This window comes from Rhea americana, unplaced genomic scaffold (assembly GCF_003343005.1).
Source record: "Rhea americana isolate MKP2758 unplaced genomic scaffold, rheAme1 scaffold_2, whole genome shotgun sequence".
NCBI classification, from domain to species: domain Eukaryota; kingdom Metazoa; phylum Chordata; class Aves; order Rheiformes; family Rheidae; genus Rhea; species Rhea americana.
The window spans coordinates 9,023,917-9,037,733 of record NW_028186149.1 but is presented as its reverse complement, the minus strand read 5'-3'; the positions used below and the strand labels follow the sequence as shown (position 1 = coordinate 9,037,733).

The 13,817-nt window shown below is 40.5% G+C and overlaps 2 protein-coding genes across 3 annotated transcripts in view; both read right to left on the bottom strand.

The window, feature by feature from the left end:
• SQOR (sulfide quinone oxidoreductase) overlaps positions 1-1,096 on the bottom strand; it is a 12,365-nt gene extending 11,269 nt beyond the window's left edge. Inside the window, exon 1 of the mRNA XM_085303449.1 lies at positions 952-1,096. The gene's annotated coding sequence lies outside the window, so the exon portion shown is untranslated. The remainder of the gene's footprint in view (positions 1-951) is intronic.
• A 1,997-nt stretch (positions 1,097-3,093) lies between these two features.
• The window catches only part of BLOC1S6 (biogenesis of lysosomal organelles complex 1 subunit 6), a 39,711-nt gene continuing 28,987 nt past the window's right edge, over positions 3,094-13,817 (bottom strand). The window contains exons 4-8 of one of the 2 annotated variants that reach the window (XM_085303438.1): positions 12,224-12,299; positions 8,011-8,155; positions 6,686-6,773; positions 5,938-6,024; positions 3,094-5,139 (exon numbers count right to left, since the gene is read on the bottom strand). In XM_085303438.1, the coding sequence (XP_085159564.1) occupies positions 5,020-5,139; positions 5,938-6,024; positions 6,686-6,773; positions 8,011-8,155; positions 12,224-12,299 (516 nt within the window). In that variant the 3' untranslated portion in view covers positions 3,094-5,019. Of the gene's footprint in view, positions 5,140-5,937; positions 6,025-6,685; positions 6,774-8,010; positions 8,156-9,020; positions 9,266-12,223; positions 12,300-13,817 lie in introns of those variants that run through there. The other variant, XM_085303440.1, reaches the window with a different exon arrangement.

The following is a 13,817-nucleotide window of genomic DNA, read 5'->3' as shown; positions in this document are numbered from 1 at the left end:
CGGCCAGCCGCCGAGTTTCCCCAGCAGCGTACGAAGAAAAGCTAAACAGATGTCAGCAACACCGCGGCTTTGCCTGTTGGCTTGTGCTGTTAAGTATCCGTCTTCAAACCATTTGCTCCTCCAGCTTGCCCTTTCTGTAATCAAACTTAAGCTTGGAATCGTGGTACTTTGCCAAAAATATCTGGAGCATTAAAAAATAGCAGCCAGCCAAAATGCTAGAGTCCTACAYAGAAATCCAGATCAGCTATAACTTTACCAGAGTCTACAGAGAAAGAGGATCCTTACAGCTAAAGTACACGCAGAGAGCAGGGTTACCAGTCTGTTCCTATTCGGTTAAGTGAGACCTTCTGCTGAGCCAAGCCTTAAAATATTTTTCTCTAGGACTTTACAGGGCTTTCAATTTATGGTACGTGCCAATGTGCAATAACAGCCATTAATCTACCAAGTCATGTTTGTCAGGACAAAAAAGAAGCATGAGAAAATCAGCGCTGACAATAACATGTAAAGACAAGGTTACTCACACCAGCTCATCACACGCACCAAGCAGCCCATAAATCCAAACCCCACATCAGGCCATTTCTTTCTCAGGCTTTGCTCCAAGAGGGGAAAGTTAAGTTTCTGTAAAACTGTTCAGAGAAACACGCAACTGTGGAAGGCTAAAAAGAACGGGGAAACTGGCCTTGAGGGGTTAAATTGGAAGATACCCCAAGGCTCTTCCATGCTCTAGGCATGCTATTGAGAAGCGGAAGGAGGGAACAAGACATGCTGCAGCGTGGCAATCTGACAAGTAATAGGCATGTTGTCCTCTGGGAGCACACAGGCTACGCACACTGCGTTGCATCCTGCGCTCCACAGYGAACAGATTGCGTCTCAGCCGGGCAGCCCGAGCACAGCGTTTGCTCCGCACAAGGGCCCTGCCCACTCACGGCCTGCCCAGGCTAACGCACTTACCCGCTCTTGCCGCCTGTCTTGTCCTTCTTGTTTCCTTAAGTGGTTTCAGAAAAGTGGTTTCAGTTGCTTGTCTCAACTTATGGCTGCAGGCCAATAATCATAAAGCCAATCCTGAGCGTTCACCTCTGTTCTCACAGACGTTCCCTGCCGGGTACAGAGGTCCCGGGAGACGAGGCCACAGTACTTGGCACCTGGATTAAAACAATTCCTCTCCCCCGCGTGTGTAAGCCTACTCCGTCATACCCAGGCAGGAGCTGTTCTCACAAGACCACAACAAATGAAGCCAGAAAAAAGGTTTAGTCAGAAAGATACGACAAATTTTGACAGGATACAAGTTACATTTTCAGAGGACTTTCTCTACATTTAGTAGAGTATATGAGGTTTCTACAATTCTTTCTATAGCTACATGGAATCAGCTACCCCAGACTAAAACTTGTAAATGCAATAAAAATAAAAAAGCCTCCAGTAAAAAGCCTCTAAGATGGAGAAAGTAAGTACAGACACATTTTAAATTACTGGAAAGCTGTGATACTTGTGCCAAAAACTACTCTTTAAGCACACAATTTGATTCAAAAATCATCATTACTATCTTTATGTACCTTAGTGATAAATTTTGTGTATATTAGCTATTTTGCCTAACATGAATAGCCCTAATAATAGTTATGCAGCTAAAATTTGTATGCTTACAGATTTACATCACTAACTCCTAGTCCTTCACATTTTTAATCTATTATTTATAGTCACACATCTAATCCAATGGAGATTAATTAAACTATTTAGATTTAATGACATCTAAATGAGTGAGCCTTGCAGGGTCAGGGCATTAGAAAGCCAAGTTCAGAATGAAAATAAAGAACAGCCAGCAGTGTTGGGAAGCAATCATTAGGTGGCAGAAAGCATTTACTAAAGGATAATTAGGAACAAATCAACTCTCTCTGATACTGGAATCCTAAAGAGCAGCTAAAAAACCCCCAAACTCTCATTTATGATTTATACTATTATTACTTAGGTAATGGCACACAGAAAAAAACAAGAAAAAAAAAGTATTTCGTAACCATTTTCAAAAGACATCCAAATACTTGCCTTATGAGCATAGCAAAGCTACTGCTATTGGGGTAGGAGGTGTGTGTGTGGGGAAAACACYGAATTAAGGAATTGGCTAATGTGAGCCTGCGTGGTGATGGTGGTAAGAGAAGAACTCGAATCAAGCATCCAGGGTAACTATCATGATGTTAAAGCAAGGAAACTAAGATTCACCAATCAGCAATGACAGTTCCTAAATCTGTAGRATCTTAGAAAATAAATATTTCAAGAGTTACTGCACATGTCTTAACTCCACTGCTGTGAATTCAACAGTTTAAAAGCAAATATGACAGAGCTATAGTTCCTCATACGGATGGAATAAAATCAGTAAGAAAGAGTCTAACAACGTCTCATTTATCTAATTGATAAATTAGTAATGTTTTATAAAAATTAAGCAAAACTAAATGTATACACATTAATAAAATTATTCAGTCTAGCTTTGCATATTGATATGAGCATACACATTTAGATGTCAGTATAGTTAAGTGAATCCAGTGCTGCACTTGCTTCTTATGCATTAAGATAAAGGAGAAGCACTTGGAAGACTAATATCCTATTTAGATAATGAACTATAATTTTGACTGAAGTAATTACAGTTCATTGAAGATATACTGGAGGAAGTTTGGCCAGTCTACACAAGTGGATTTCTTCATTTTTTTTTTTTTAAATTCAGTCCTTCTTATCCTTATTAAGGARGGATTCTTTACCAACATTAGTTCCTTTTGCATGTGAGAACAGTATTTACTGTCATTTTAAGGAAAACGTTACCAAGTACAGTTTTACATAGGTGTTATGTGATTCTGAAGGCAAGCACTACAAGCTTTTCTTCTTTAGATCACAAATTACTCCAAAAAATGTGAMAATACGCAATTCCGTAAGTATTATTTTCAATGCTTAGAATTCTGTATTTTGAGTAAAAGTGAAAGTTTCTGAAAACCAGTTCTTAATAGAAACAGATGACAACTTGAAACACCAGACTGGATTCTAGATAAGGCAACATAAAACAAGAAATATCAAAGGAGATGAATTCTAATTTGGATATTTCACTGAGGCATCTAGTTTCATTTTATATTTTAATAATAACTGTTTATATTCCCAGAATCTAATTTTGTAATTACATTACAAAATAAAATATATCAACCATACTTAGTTATGTACATTCTGCTCCAAAAATGGACTGTACGAATTCTGTACATTTCTTTTAGAAATACAAACAAACCACAGCACAGGTCAACAATCTGCTGGCAATTAAGGGACACAATTCAACCTAGAAGAAAGATATCTGTGCAAAATTGTAATCCATTACTGCTTCAGTAACAGTAGTTCTGGTGCCTCTTCAGCATACTCTAACTATTTTGCTTTCCCTGCCTCCAAACACTGTTCCAGTTTAACTTGTGTGCTGGTCAGAAGTTTCTGTAAACGTCACTATTACTTGTTAGAGTCTGTCTTTTGCAGAAAAGTGAGACAAATATTATTAACAGGGAAATAAGGTTTTAGAAAATTATAATACATAAGAATCTAGGCAGGTGTACTTTACGCACCATCAAACCTCACTGAAAAATAAAACTGACTGTGCCCCTCTGATATCTTGCCATACATTTTTAATGAAAAGTTTTACAAAGCTTACCCTCCATCCTATTTCCCAGTACACACTACTTTCCTACTTTCTTAAAAAACAGAGATAAAACTACTGGTTGGTCAGACCACAGGAAAGAATAGTTTAAAGGTCTTTCATCAGTCTAGACAATACATACATTCACTTGAATGGGAGTTCTTACCAAATGTTGCAAGAAAGCAATTACATTCAGAGAAACGGGTATCAACTGCTACCCCACGGTTATCATCAGTACACAGCAATCATCATCAATCACAAAACAACAACCTCTCACATAGCCCTGAAGTGAAACTGAATCACTGAGGAGAAGCAGCAACAGTTTTTCCCTAAAGATAACTGAATTTCAGATATGGTAGAATTTGTTTAGTTTTGGTTGTGTTTTATTTTGTCACAGAAAATGAAGAAACTACAACTTTCAATCCTACAGAGATCTGYCTAGATCACACACACTTCCTGTGGAACCATTACAGAAGCAACAGTTCATTGGTTTCACTTAGTCATTTGTAGAAGCYCAAATTCATTAGTCTTTCTAYTGTGCACACAAATTCTAAGGATCAGCAGTGTTTAATTTTTATTATCATCCAATTCAGCTAGGAAATAATTCAAAATTTACTTTTAAGTTACTCTTCAGTTTCTTGGCGACAAAAACATGAGACTACTGCAATCAAGTGAACTTTCAGGCAAATACACTGCAGCTCATACACTCTTCAGCTCATTAGACAACTAACTGTRCAAGAGTGGAACTAAAACAAAAACTCCAAATGTAACAATGTTATCTGGGCCTCTCACCATTGTTCTTAGTATCATAGAGCTTTGCAGCATTCACTTATTAACAATATTAGGCAAAAGACAGTATACCTAGTTGGCACGAAAAGCCAGTATTTATGACCCAGGGCATGAACATGAGAGCATAACTGCCAGAATCAAAGCTGCTTCAGTGAAATAGGCCATCATGGAAATCCAGAGACCAGAACCGAACTCCAGCAACCACTTTTCTGTATTTTGTCTGAAAAACACGCATGCCAGTCACCAAGCATCCCTCAATCAGAATTCTAAACGCAGAAGAACATATGAAAAAAAATGAATGGAGAGGTAATTAAAACTGTGATGTCTAAATTCTCCTACRTATATATCAAAAATTAACTTACGCTATAATAATATCAAACTGCATAGCATTAGAAATTAAGGCAACTTGAATGGCTGAAATAGAAAATTAGAATTTTCTCGATTGCTTATTACCATTCTGGAATTTATAATACTGTAGAGTAGACTGTTGCTAGTAACAACTACAGCCCACTTTAAGCAAAGTCCACCTTAATTCCAGAGAATGCAAAGTTATTAATTTGGACAAGTTGATGCATGCTCTGCTTTCATGTCCTCCTAGCAGGTTTTGCTGTTAACTGYTTCTCTCTTTCAAGTTCTTTTTCACGTTGCTGTTCTCGTTCTAGTTCTTCTTTCTGCCTCTTTTGCTGCAGCTTAAGTGCTCTTTTCTAAATAGAAAGAACAAAAAAAAAAAAAAAATTAGAAGTTTTAGGGCTTTATATAAGCTGGAGCTACAAACAACACTCCTCCTGTTCTTCTCATGCTCTTCTTGAAAAACATCCTGGTTATGAYTGCAATGCTACCGATACTGCTCATTTTTCTTCCTCCATCCGACTTTATCTTTCAAAAATAGTAMCATTTTGATCTACATAGGGAAAATATGACTGGATTCCCCCAAATCTCATTAAAACTCATCCTCTCTTTATACCAGTCAGGTGCATACTGTGCAGTTTATTTTCTCCAAGGGGGGAAATTGTTTTTGTTGGCCAGATTGAAGGACTAATCTTGTCAGAATGTAACCAGAGACCAACTGTACAGCATCAAGTCTGTGACTTTTGCCACTGTTAAGGAGAAAATATTCTTATGTTTATGACAACATAGTTTCATTAAAAAAAAAAAAAGTCACACAAACTAAATCAACTATGAGAACTAGTTGAAATGGACTGGATTACAAGGCAGAACAAGGCACAATTCCAGTATCACCTAAAAGAGAAACATGATGATGACATTGAAGATCATTAAGAGTTCAGATGCTTAAATTGTTTAAACGCATGAAAAGGTAAGCAAAGCTTAAAAGCAAATATGGTTTAGTGCTATTGAAAACATGAGAAAAAAAGTTAATAGGGGAATTTAATAAAGATTATATTTTTATTTGGAACTTTCAGTGTGCATCCAAAATAAAGATCAGAAGTCAGTAATGTATAGTTAACTAACTATGTTTAAAAACAAAAAAAGACTCCACTCACTTTTAATTTTGACGTCTTCTCATGAAGTGTCATCATTTCATTTCTAATATTCACTAGCTTGTTGTGATAGTGCTTAGCTTCTGAAAACTTTTAAAATATAACAGTTATAGCAATGATTGGCAAGTTGGAATAGCTGCTTTATAAAGCTGTACATCAAAGCAGCAATTAAGAACATAGCGATACCAGAACAATTTGATAATGGATGAAACATGTTRGATCTTATATTACCTGTATTAATACAGAAAATTGCCACACTTCCACAGGTGCACAAAGTACCTGTGTACAAAGTACCTGCCATAGAATTAACATTCATTAAAACGGAATAAAAATATGACCACATACTCGTATTTTATTAACCCTTCCTGCTAGTCCGGAGAGGTGCCAAGCTGATGTTGCAGTCTTACTGAAGGACTGCATACATTTGGCTCTGGTGACTGGTTTTGAACAACTGCACATACTACTACTGGCAAACTGAGTCTGCTTTTTCTTCCTAGTACTCTTCCTATTTAATGCAAATATACTGGTCTATACACCATCTACTTTTTGGTGGGTGGAGTGGGGTGGAATAGAAAATAGATGAGAAAAGCRCCCAATTTTGCAACAATTTGTCCCAAATTACTAAACTGGTAGGTAATCATGTAGTTTGTTAAGAACAAGGAAATACGTAAGTGATACAAGTGTTACTACTAGTATTTCAGCAGGAAAATCTGTACTAGTATACATTTGCTAAAGCATCAGTGATACTTACCAAGGCATTGATATCAAGAATGGAGTTACACTCTTTGAATTTTGAAATTTCTTGCTCTAATGTTTCTAGTAATACCACTTGGTTCTGTCTGAAATAAGACAAGATGCATAAAACCACAGTAAAGCAGAATGAAAAGGAGTCTGAAAAGGGTATCTGTAAAGATATGCTACACAAGCAAGGTTTTCAGAGCACCTATTTCTAATACAACAAATCAATTATTTCCTTATCGGTAAGCTCTTGTAAGGTTTCACTCAAAAATCTGGAAAGGGTAATTTTGGATTTATTTTTTCAACCAGCCCTTTAAATATATTTTAGTTTTGATCATAAGACATAGATACATGCTTCCTGATAGCAGATTTCTCTAATGCATTGCTAAGCAATTTCAAATAAAGATGTCAGTAAATATTTTTTGAAAAAATCCCAGCTGAGTACACAATAATTCAGTTCTTTGTTGTCTGGGCTCACAAAGGATGATAAGATATCTGGGATGAGTATTTGRAAACCTTGAATACAGGCACCCTGCAGACTGTAATGATATTTGTGACTGAATAGAGGGGGAAAAAAATCTCTCTGGCTTTCTACTCAGTTGACTCTGCACTATGTTGCATGGCCTAAGTTAATTCTGTACAGAACTTGCTTTGATCCTTGGGGCTTATTAAAAAAATGCTCCATCTCTCACAAATCAGCTAAACTCCTTGCAAACACATGCTGCCCTTGGTTGCAGCAAAATGACATATTTGTACCATGAAGCCCAACTCAATATAACCTGCAGACCCAAAATGGCTCTGTGTAAAGCCCTTTCAGGTATCTTCATATCCATATCAGATCTAGACTGCATTTGAAATAAACTACTCTTAGTTATCAGTGAGATGTCAGTGTATGAAACACTCATATCTATTTAACTCCTTAATTATATTTCTTAGGTGCATCTTTTGCAGCACACCTTACAGACAGCAAAACAAACAGAAAAAAAACTGYGCTACAAGCTGCCCTGAATGTTAAGTGCATCTCTGAAAACAAAATAAATCTGCTGTTCTGAGTAGACCTTCCACTACAGAAGTAAACAAGTTTAGAAATTTGCATGTCTTCTGCTGTACCTGGCTGACTGGATTTTAGACTTATGTTCTTCAGTCAAAGCACTGGAAGACTACACTGCAGCTTATACACTTACAATTATTCCTGTAATCTTAAATATCACTAACTATTCTGACTTTTATAGCCAGAATAGAAAAATGCTATAGTAAGTTATATTCTAATTAACAATACTTAGACCATTATATGAAAAAACATGGCAAACAAAGCATRCACATAAGAAGTTTACTTACGTCAGTTCCTTTAGTGCTAATTTTGATYGCTGAAGATCAGGCAAATAATGAGAAATTAATCCTTCAGTTAGCTGCTCCACAGCTTTCTCATCTATCATAGGCATATCTTCTACTACTCCTTCATCTGGAGATGCATCACTAAAACCTAACACCAAAGAACAACAAGGTTGAATACCATAAGTTGACATATTTGAAATTTCACCTCGTACAACTGTATTTTCCTCTCTAAAGGTTAAAACAGCATTTCAACACTGAAGTTATAGTTCACACTGTAACAYGGGGAAGCACTTTATCAACTAAACAGTGCTTCCTATTTCCTCCCCCTCTCTATYCTTCTCTTATTCCTAGTCCTATATCTCAGRCTTGCTGGTGTATAGTTACATTGTATCTACACACAGACAAAATGGGAAGAAGGGAGTATTCCAAAGACACCTCATAAGAGAATTCTAAGTATTCCAACCTACTGAGAAAACACAAACAGTATCGGTTATTTTGGCTGCGTAACAAAAATACACTGAGCATTGATGCTCACCTTGTTCTCAGAGTTAGGGAATAAACCTAAATGAGACCAAAACTAATAAAGGTCATTCAAGCTCAAACCCTACCAAAACTCTATTCAAATACCACATGCTGGATTCAAAAACATTTACAGAACAGGCTCTCAAAGCGGCAGTCACTCCGAGCTTTACCGGGCAAGCTATGGGTACTTGCTGTGCATGCAACTCCTGGAAGAGAAACACCTGCAGCTCGGAGTCGCACCGCACGGGGACGGCKCCGCAGAGCCCAGCTGTATTTTGCTCCGCAGCGAATCCAGGCCGAGCATGTTCGAGGCGGAGGGCGGCGCCTCCGGGCGCGGCTGCTGCCCGCGGGCCGAGCGCACCGAGSCGCTGCCCGCCTCGACCCGGCCATTATTTCCCCCACCCGGGCGACCGTTGGTCTCGCCCCCCCTCCCTCCCCTCCCCGGCGACCGTTGGCCTCGCGCCCCTCAGGCCCGGCCGCCCTGCACGTACCSAGCGAGCGCCCTGGGGCGGCGGAGCCGGCCGCCGCCGCCCCCTCCTTCCCCTCAGGCCGCTCCGCGGCGCTCATGGCCGCCTCTCCCGCCCGCTCTGGCGGGGCCGGAGGCTGCTGGGCCGGCAGGAGGAGACAGGGACGGACAGAGACTCGGCTCCTCTCACCGCGGAGGGCGGCACTGCACCACCCGCCCCTCTCCCCGGCGCCTCACCATAGAGTCGACCCTGCGGGAGCGCGCCTAGAAAGGCCGTCGCTCCGGATGCGGAAATGACGCATGCTTAGCGGGCGGGAAAGCGTTCGAGGCGCAAGGCTGCTAGTGTGGCGGCCGAGGCTGCTCCTGACGGGAGACTGGTGGCCCCGGCACTTTTTTTGCGGGTCTGGGCTGAGAGCCTGCGAGTGGCTACGGGTCCGAGTGTGAGCGCCCACAGAGCTAGGTGCCACAGGGAAGCGGGGGCCCCCAGTGAGCAGGCATCCGCACTTGCCCGGTCTTGGCAGTGGCAGAGATGGAGAGAAAAGTAGCAAGGAGTAATTCAGCCAGCACTGGCCAGCSATTTCAAGTTACCGGGGAAAAACTGCTTTCAGACAAAAATAAAACATAGCACAATTTCATAACTTTTTTCCCTAAGGAAAAATTGGCTAAAACCACTGCAGAGTTGTCTTTTTTAATGACATACTTTGCTTGTATTTAATATATCTGTACTTTATTCACCAAAATTGTGAAAATTACTCCCTACTTCTAGCTTTGGTTTCTTAAGATATGAAATTCCTGAGAACTACTTTTTGTTCATCTCTTTCTGCGTGTCCCCCAAGAGTCCATAAGAACAGAAATAACTTGCAGGTGTATTTTTTGATGTTTTTGATGAAAAGTGTTTGTATATCATAGAATCATAGAATTGGTGAGGTTGGAAGGGACCTCTGGAGATCGTCCAGTCCAACCCTCAAATGAGTGGCCCATACAGGGATCAAACCCGCGACCTTGACATTATTAGCACCACACTCTCACCAACTGAGCTAAACCTAACCCCCATATGGATGATACGATTTATGATTTTTTTCTCTCTCATATTTACAAAGATCTTTTCAGGAAACGCAGAAATGGCTATGCGAAAAAACCAATACAGGAACCACTCAGAAAGTGCTTGCATGCAAAATTTATTTTTCTGTAACTTATACTTGCTTTCAGACAACTTGATTTTCAAGTCAATAGAATCTCTGTATTTGGTAAAAGCGATGGATCTGTAGCCTCCTGCTTTATCAGAAAGGGACCGCTACCCAGACAGTTAAAGAATATTAAAGGATAACCAGTCAAAGCTCTGCAGACTTCCAAGTAAAACAGGAGCATGCTGTAGGCGACTAGATTTTTCACTTTGTTTTTTCTTAATAAATAATTTCAAGTTGTTTTAATGAGAGAGATTCAGATTTATCCAGTCTGTGAGTTCTCTTAAAAATTTCTAACTAATTATTAAAATAAATATGAAAGGTACTTCTGCAAACAAAACRAAATACTAATTACATATTTGTTCAATTAAAAGGTCATACAAAATCAGACGTAAAGTGACCATAGCAGGTAAAAAGCAGGGAAGCTTAGCAATGGAAATAAGCAGCAAGGGTCAAATTCATGGTTTCAGAGTGGTACAGAATGGTTTTAAGGTAACTAGAAAGCTTCCCTAGGGAACAACTCTGGTGTACAGAAGTTCTCAAGAGAAACCAGCCTTGACTCTCTACACACAAAGATTATTTCAGAATGCTGCAGGGGTGGTGGACACCCCAGGACAGAACATGCATGTCTGTGCAGCGCCATTTCCATGGCCCTTGCAGCTACCAAAAGTTCTGAGCTACCTCATTGAGGCAAACTAGCCTGGAAGCAGTTCTATCCAACGGAGAGAGTCCTTTTCAGAGTGGCTATAGATGCTGTTTAGATATCTCAAGTTTAGGTGGAACTTCCATGACCATGATAAGATGGATAAATTTAAAATGATTCGGTTTGAATTACCTGAACCATTTCTGATCACATTCCCTGTTTTTTAACATTTTTGAAAGTTTCAGCATTATCCCTATTGTAGTTTTCATGTCCATGGCATTTTTCACTCCCAGAGCTCTTACTAACATCAAACCAGTTAACTATTAGTATAGCATAAGATTTTTTTTCTATTTCCTAATAGTACTATCTTAACTTGGAAAGTTCTGACTCAGGCTTTGTGTTTTTCATGACAGCAAAATCTTACAGTATTTCTGCAAAACCACAAACCTTCAAGATTAAATTAAATTCAATTAGTCTCACTAACAGTTTTCAGAAACACAGAGACAAAAAATAGAGTTTTGAGATATCTATCATACTTTACAAAATGTCATTTTTATCTACAAGACTGTTAAGAATTCATATACGTTTTCCTTCGTAGATATTATAATTAACTATTGATCACAATTATGCCACTATTATGTCGTCAAATTTAAACCTTGTCCGTTTCTCTATTTTTCTACTTTTGCTTTAAAAAAGCATTATCAAAGGCTTAATCTGACAACAAATTACAATAGGCACTTGTCAACTAACTTAAAAATACTTGAATCATATTCTTAATTAGAACTGGTTGGCAATTTAATTTTAATTAAATTAATGGCAAAGAGTTGTCTTTTGTGGAAAATTTCAGTGGGAAAGACTTCTCAGCTTCCAGATGGAATTTCTAGAAAGAACAAGCAAGATAATCATTCTGAAAAACTCTCACTTCACATGTGGGAGTTTCAGATCTCTGCTCCTGCTTTGCCTGTTCCAGGCCCTCCCACATCTTACTGAAATAGACTAACGATTGGAATATAAAATTAGTATCTGTTTCTCTAGAGCAGTTAAAATTTAACTGTTTAACAAACCAGAAGCTCCAGAGAAAAGATGATAGAGACTCTCCCATCTTCATTTTCCTTTGCAAAATGATCTTTGTTTCAGAGATCAGGGAATTCTGTTAAAAGAGTTTGTGTGTGTTTGTGACGGGAGGATAACCATTTCCCATCCAGCTTTATTTTTAACATTAAAGACTATTTTTTTCTTCCACAATGGTACACAGAACATGCTGTTGGACTACACTTGGATAATGATCAAGTCCCTAATCTGTTTTATAGTCTATAGGAATTTAGAGTAAAAAATAGGTCAGAAATGAAGAAAATGATTAATTTATAAACCATATAAATTATGCTGTGAACAATGACTTACCAAGTTCATTAGCCTGTGAAGGGTGAGGCAAGGATTCTACTAAGAACAGATGTTTGAAAAGGAAGTCAAGCAAACCCTAGAATAAGAAACATAAACATTTGGTTAAACTAATAAAATGCATACTTACCTGCTGGTCTAAAYATTTAAATTCAAGGAGTTGTGCACGATCAGTATTAAAATTACCRTTATCTAAAAAATAGGTATTTTGCAACAACAACCCCCTCTACCTAATTCGTGGAGCCATACAACGTGACAGCCTTTATTAGTGAGTTAAATCAGCCAGAGAACAAAAACATTAAGAATGGTTGAACCGAAACGTATCTGGGAGTGTTTTCTTAGGCAGAAACGCTAGCTTAAGAGGTTCCAGCTGCAACTGCTCACTCCTAGTCCAACACCATTCACTGTCCCCTTGGCTGCCTTACGCAAGCCTATGCAAGTTGTGAACATGGAAGCGGCCTCATTTATCCAAACAAAAAGACTGCAACTCCTTCCAGTATGTATTTTTTCATTCTAGCCATTTCCGTGACCCTGCTTGTAGTGTGCCCCAAAGCAAGTGCAGGTGAGGCTGCAGGGGGAGCCGGGTGAAGGGGACGTGGTGGCACCTCTGCAGCCACCGGGGCAGAGCCACATGAAATTATCTCCTCAGGACAGCGGGCGCACCACAGTGCGGCCAGGGAGCTCCGACAAAGCCTAATGGCGCCTGTTTTCAGACGACAGCTATAGGCAGCCTCCTCCCAAGGCCAGCTTGCTGCGCAGGGCCCCGCAGCGGCCGCGCGGGAGGCACCGGCTCGGCCTGGGCCTGCGGCTCCGCTCGGGGCGCCGATACCGGGCGACGCCTCTGCCCTCGGCCCCGCTCCAACACCTCGCAGATTCAGAATCTTTTCTTGGTAACTTCCCTCAAGCAGGCAGAAGACCAGGAGAGGTTATTTTCCCTCAGGCAGGCCACGTTCCTACAGAAGTGTTTGTTCCCTTGGAGAACTCCCTGGCACAGGAACAAGATCAGGCCGTGGCTGTAACAGGTGGAACGCATGTGGCTGGGAAAGCAGAAGCAAGATTTCGGCCATCAGACCAGTGAGGAGCAGGATAACCTCTCAGCAAAATTAGTAAAGGCAAAAGTCCTACTGCTTTTAGGCTGGAGCACGGCAATGAAAGGCATTACACGACGGCAGGGCCTTTGAGGGGTTTGCTGCATCCTCCCACATCCTTTGAGGAATGTTAAGGCAGAATGGGCACATGGCTTCCTGCACTGCAGCAACGCAGGGGCAAGAATTACTGGGAACCGTGTAAAGCACCTTACTTTTTATGCGGAAAGAAGGGAGAAAYCCCCAGACTGCACGATGTGACCCTTCGCCTGCCTGCAGTCAGGCACAGCCCTCCGTGCTAGTAGCTCCCGCGGGTAGGAGAGAACTGCTGGTGCACCAGCAGCCCACGCCGAGCTTCTCGGGGTTAGAGCTGACGCCCTCACCCCACCCCCGCGCAGATATAAACACTTCGCGGCGCGCACGTTCAGCGGCCGCCAGGGCCCGCGGAAGCGGGGACGCGCCGGCGGCGGGGCCCGAACTCACGGCCCGGCGGGCGGCGCAGGCGCAGTGCG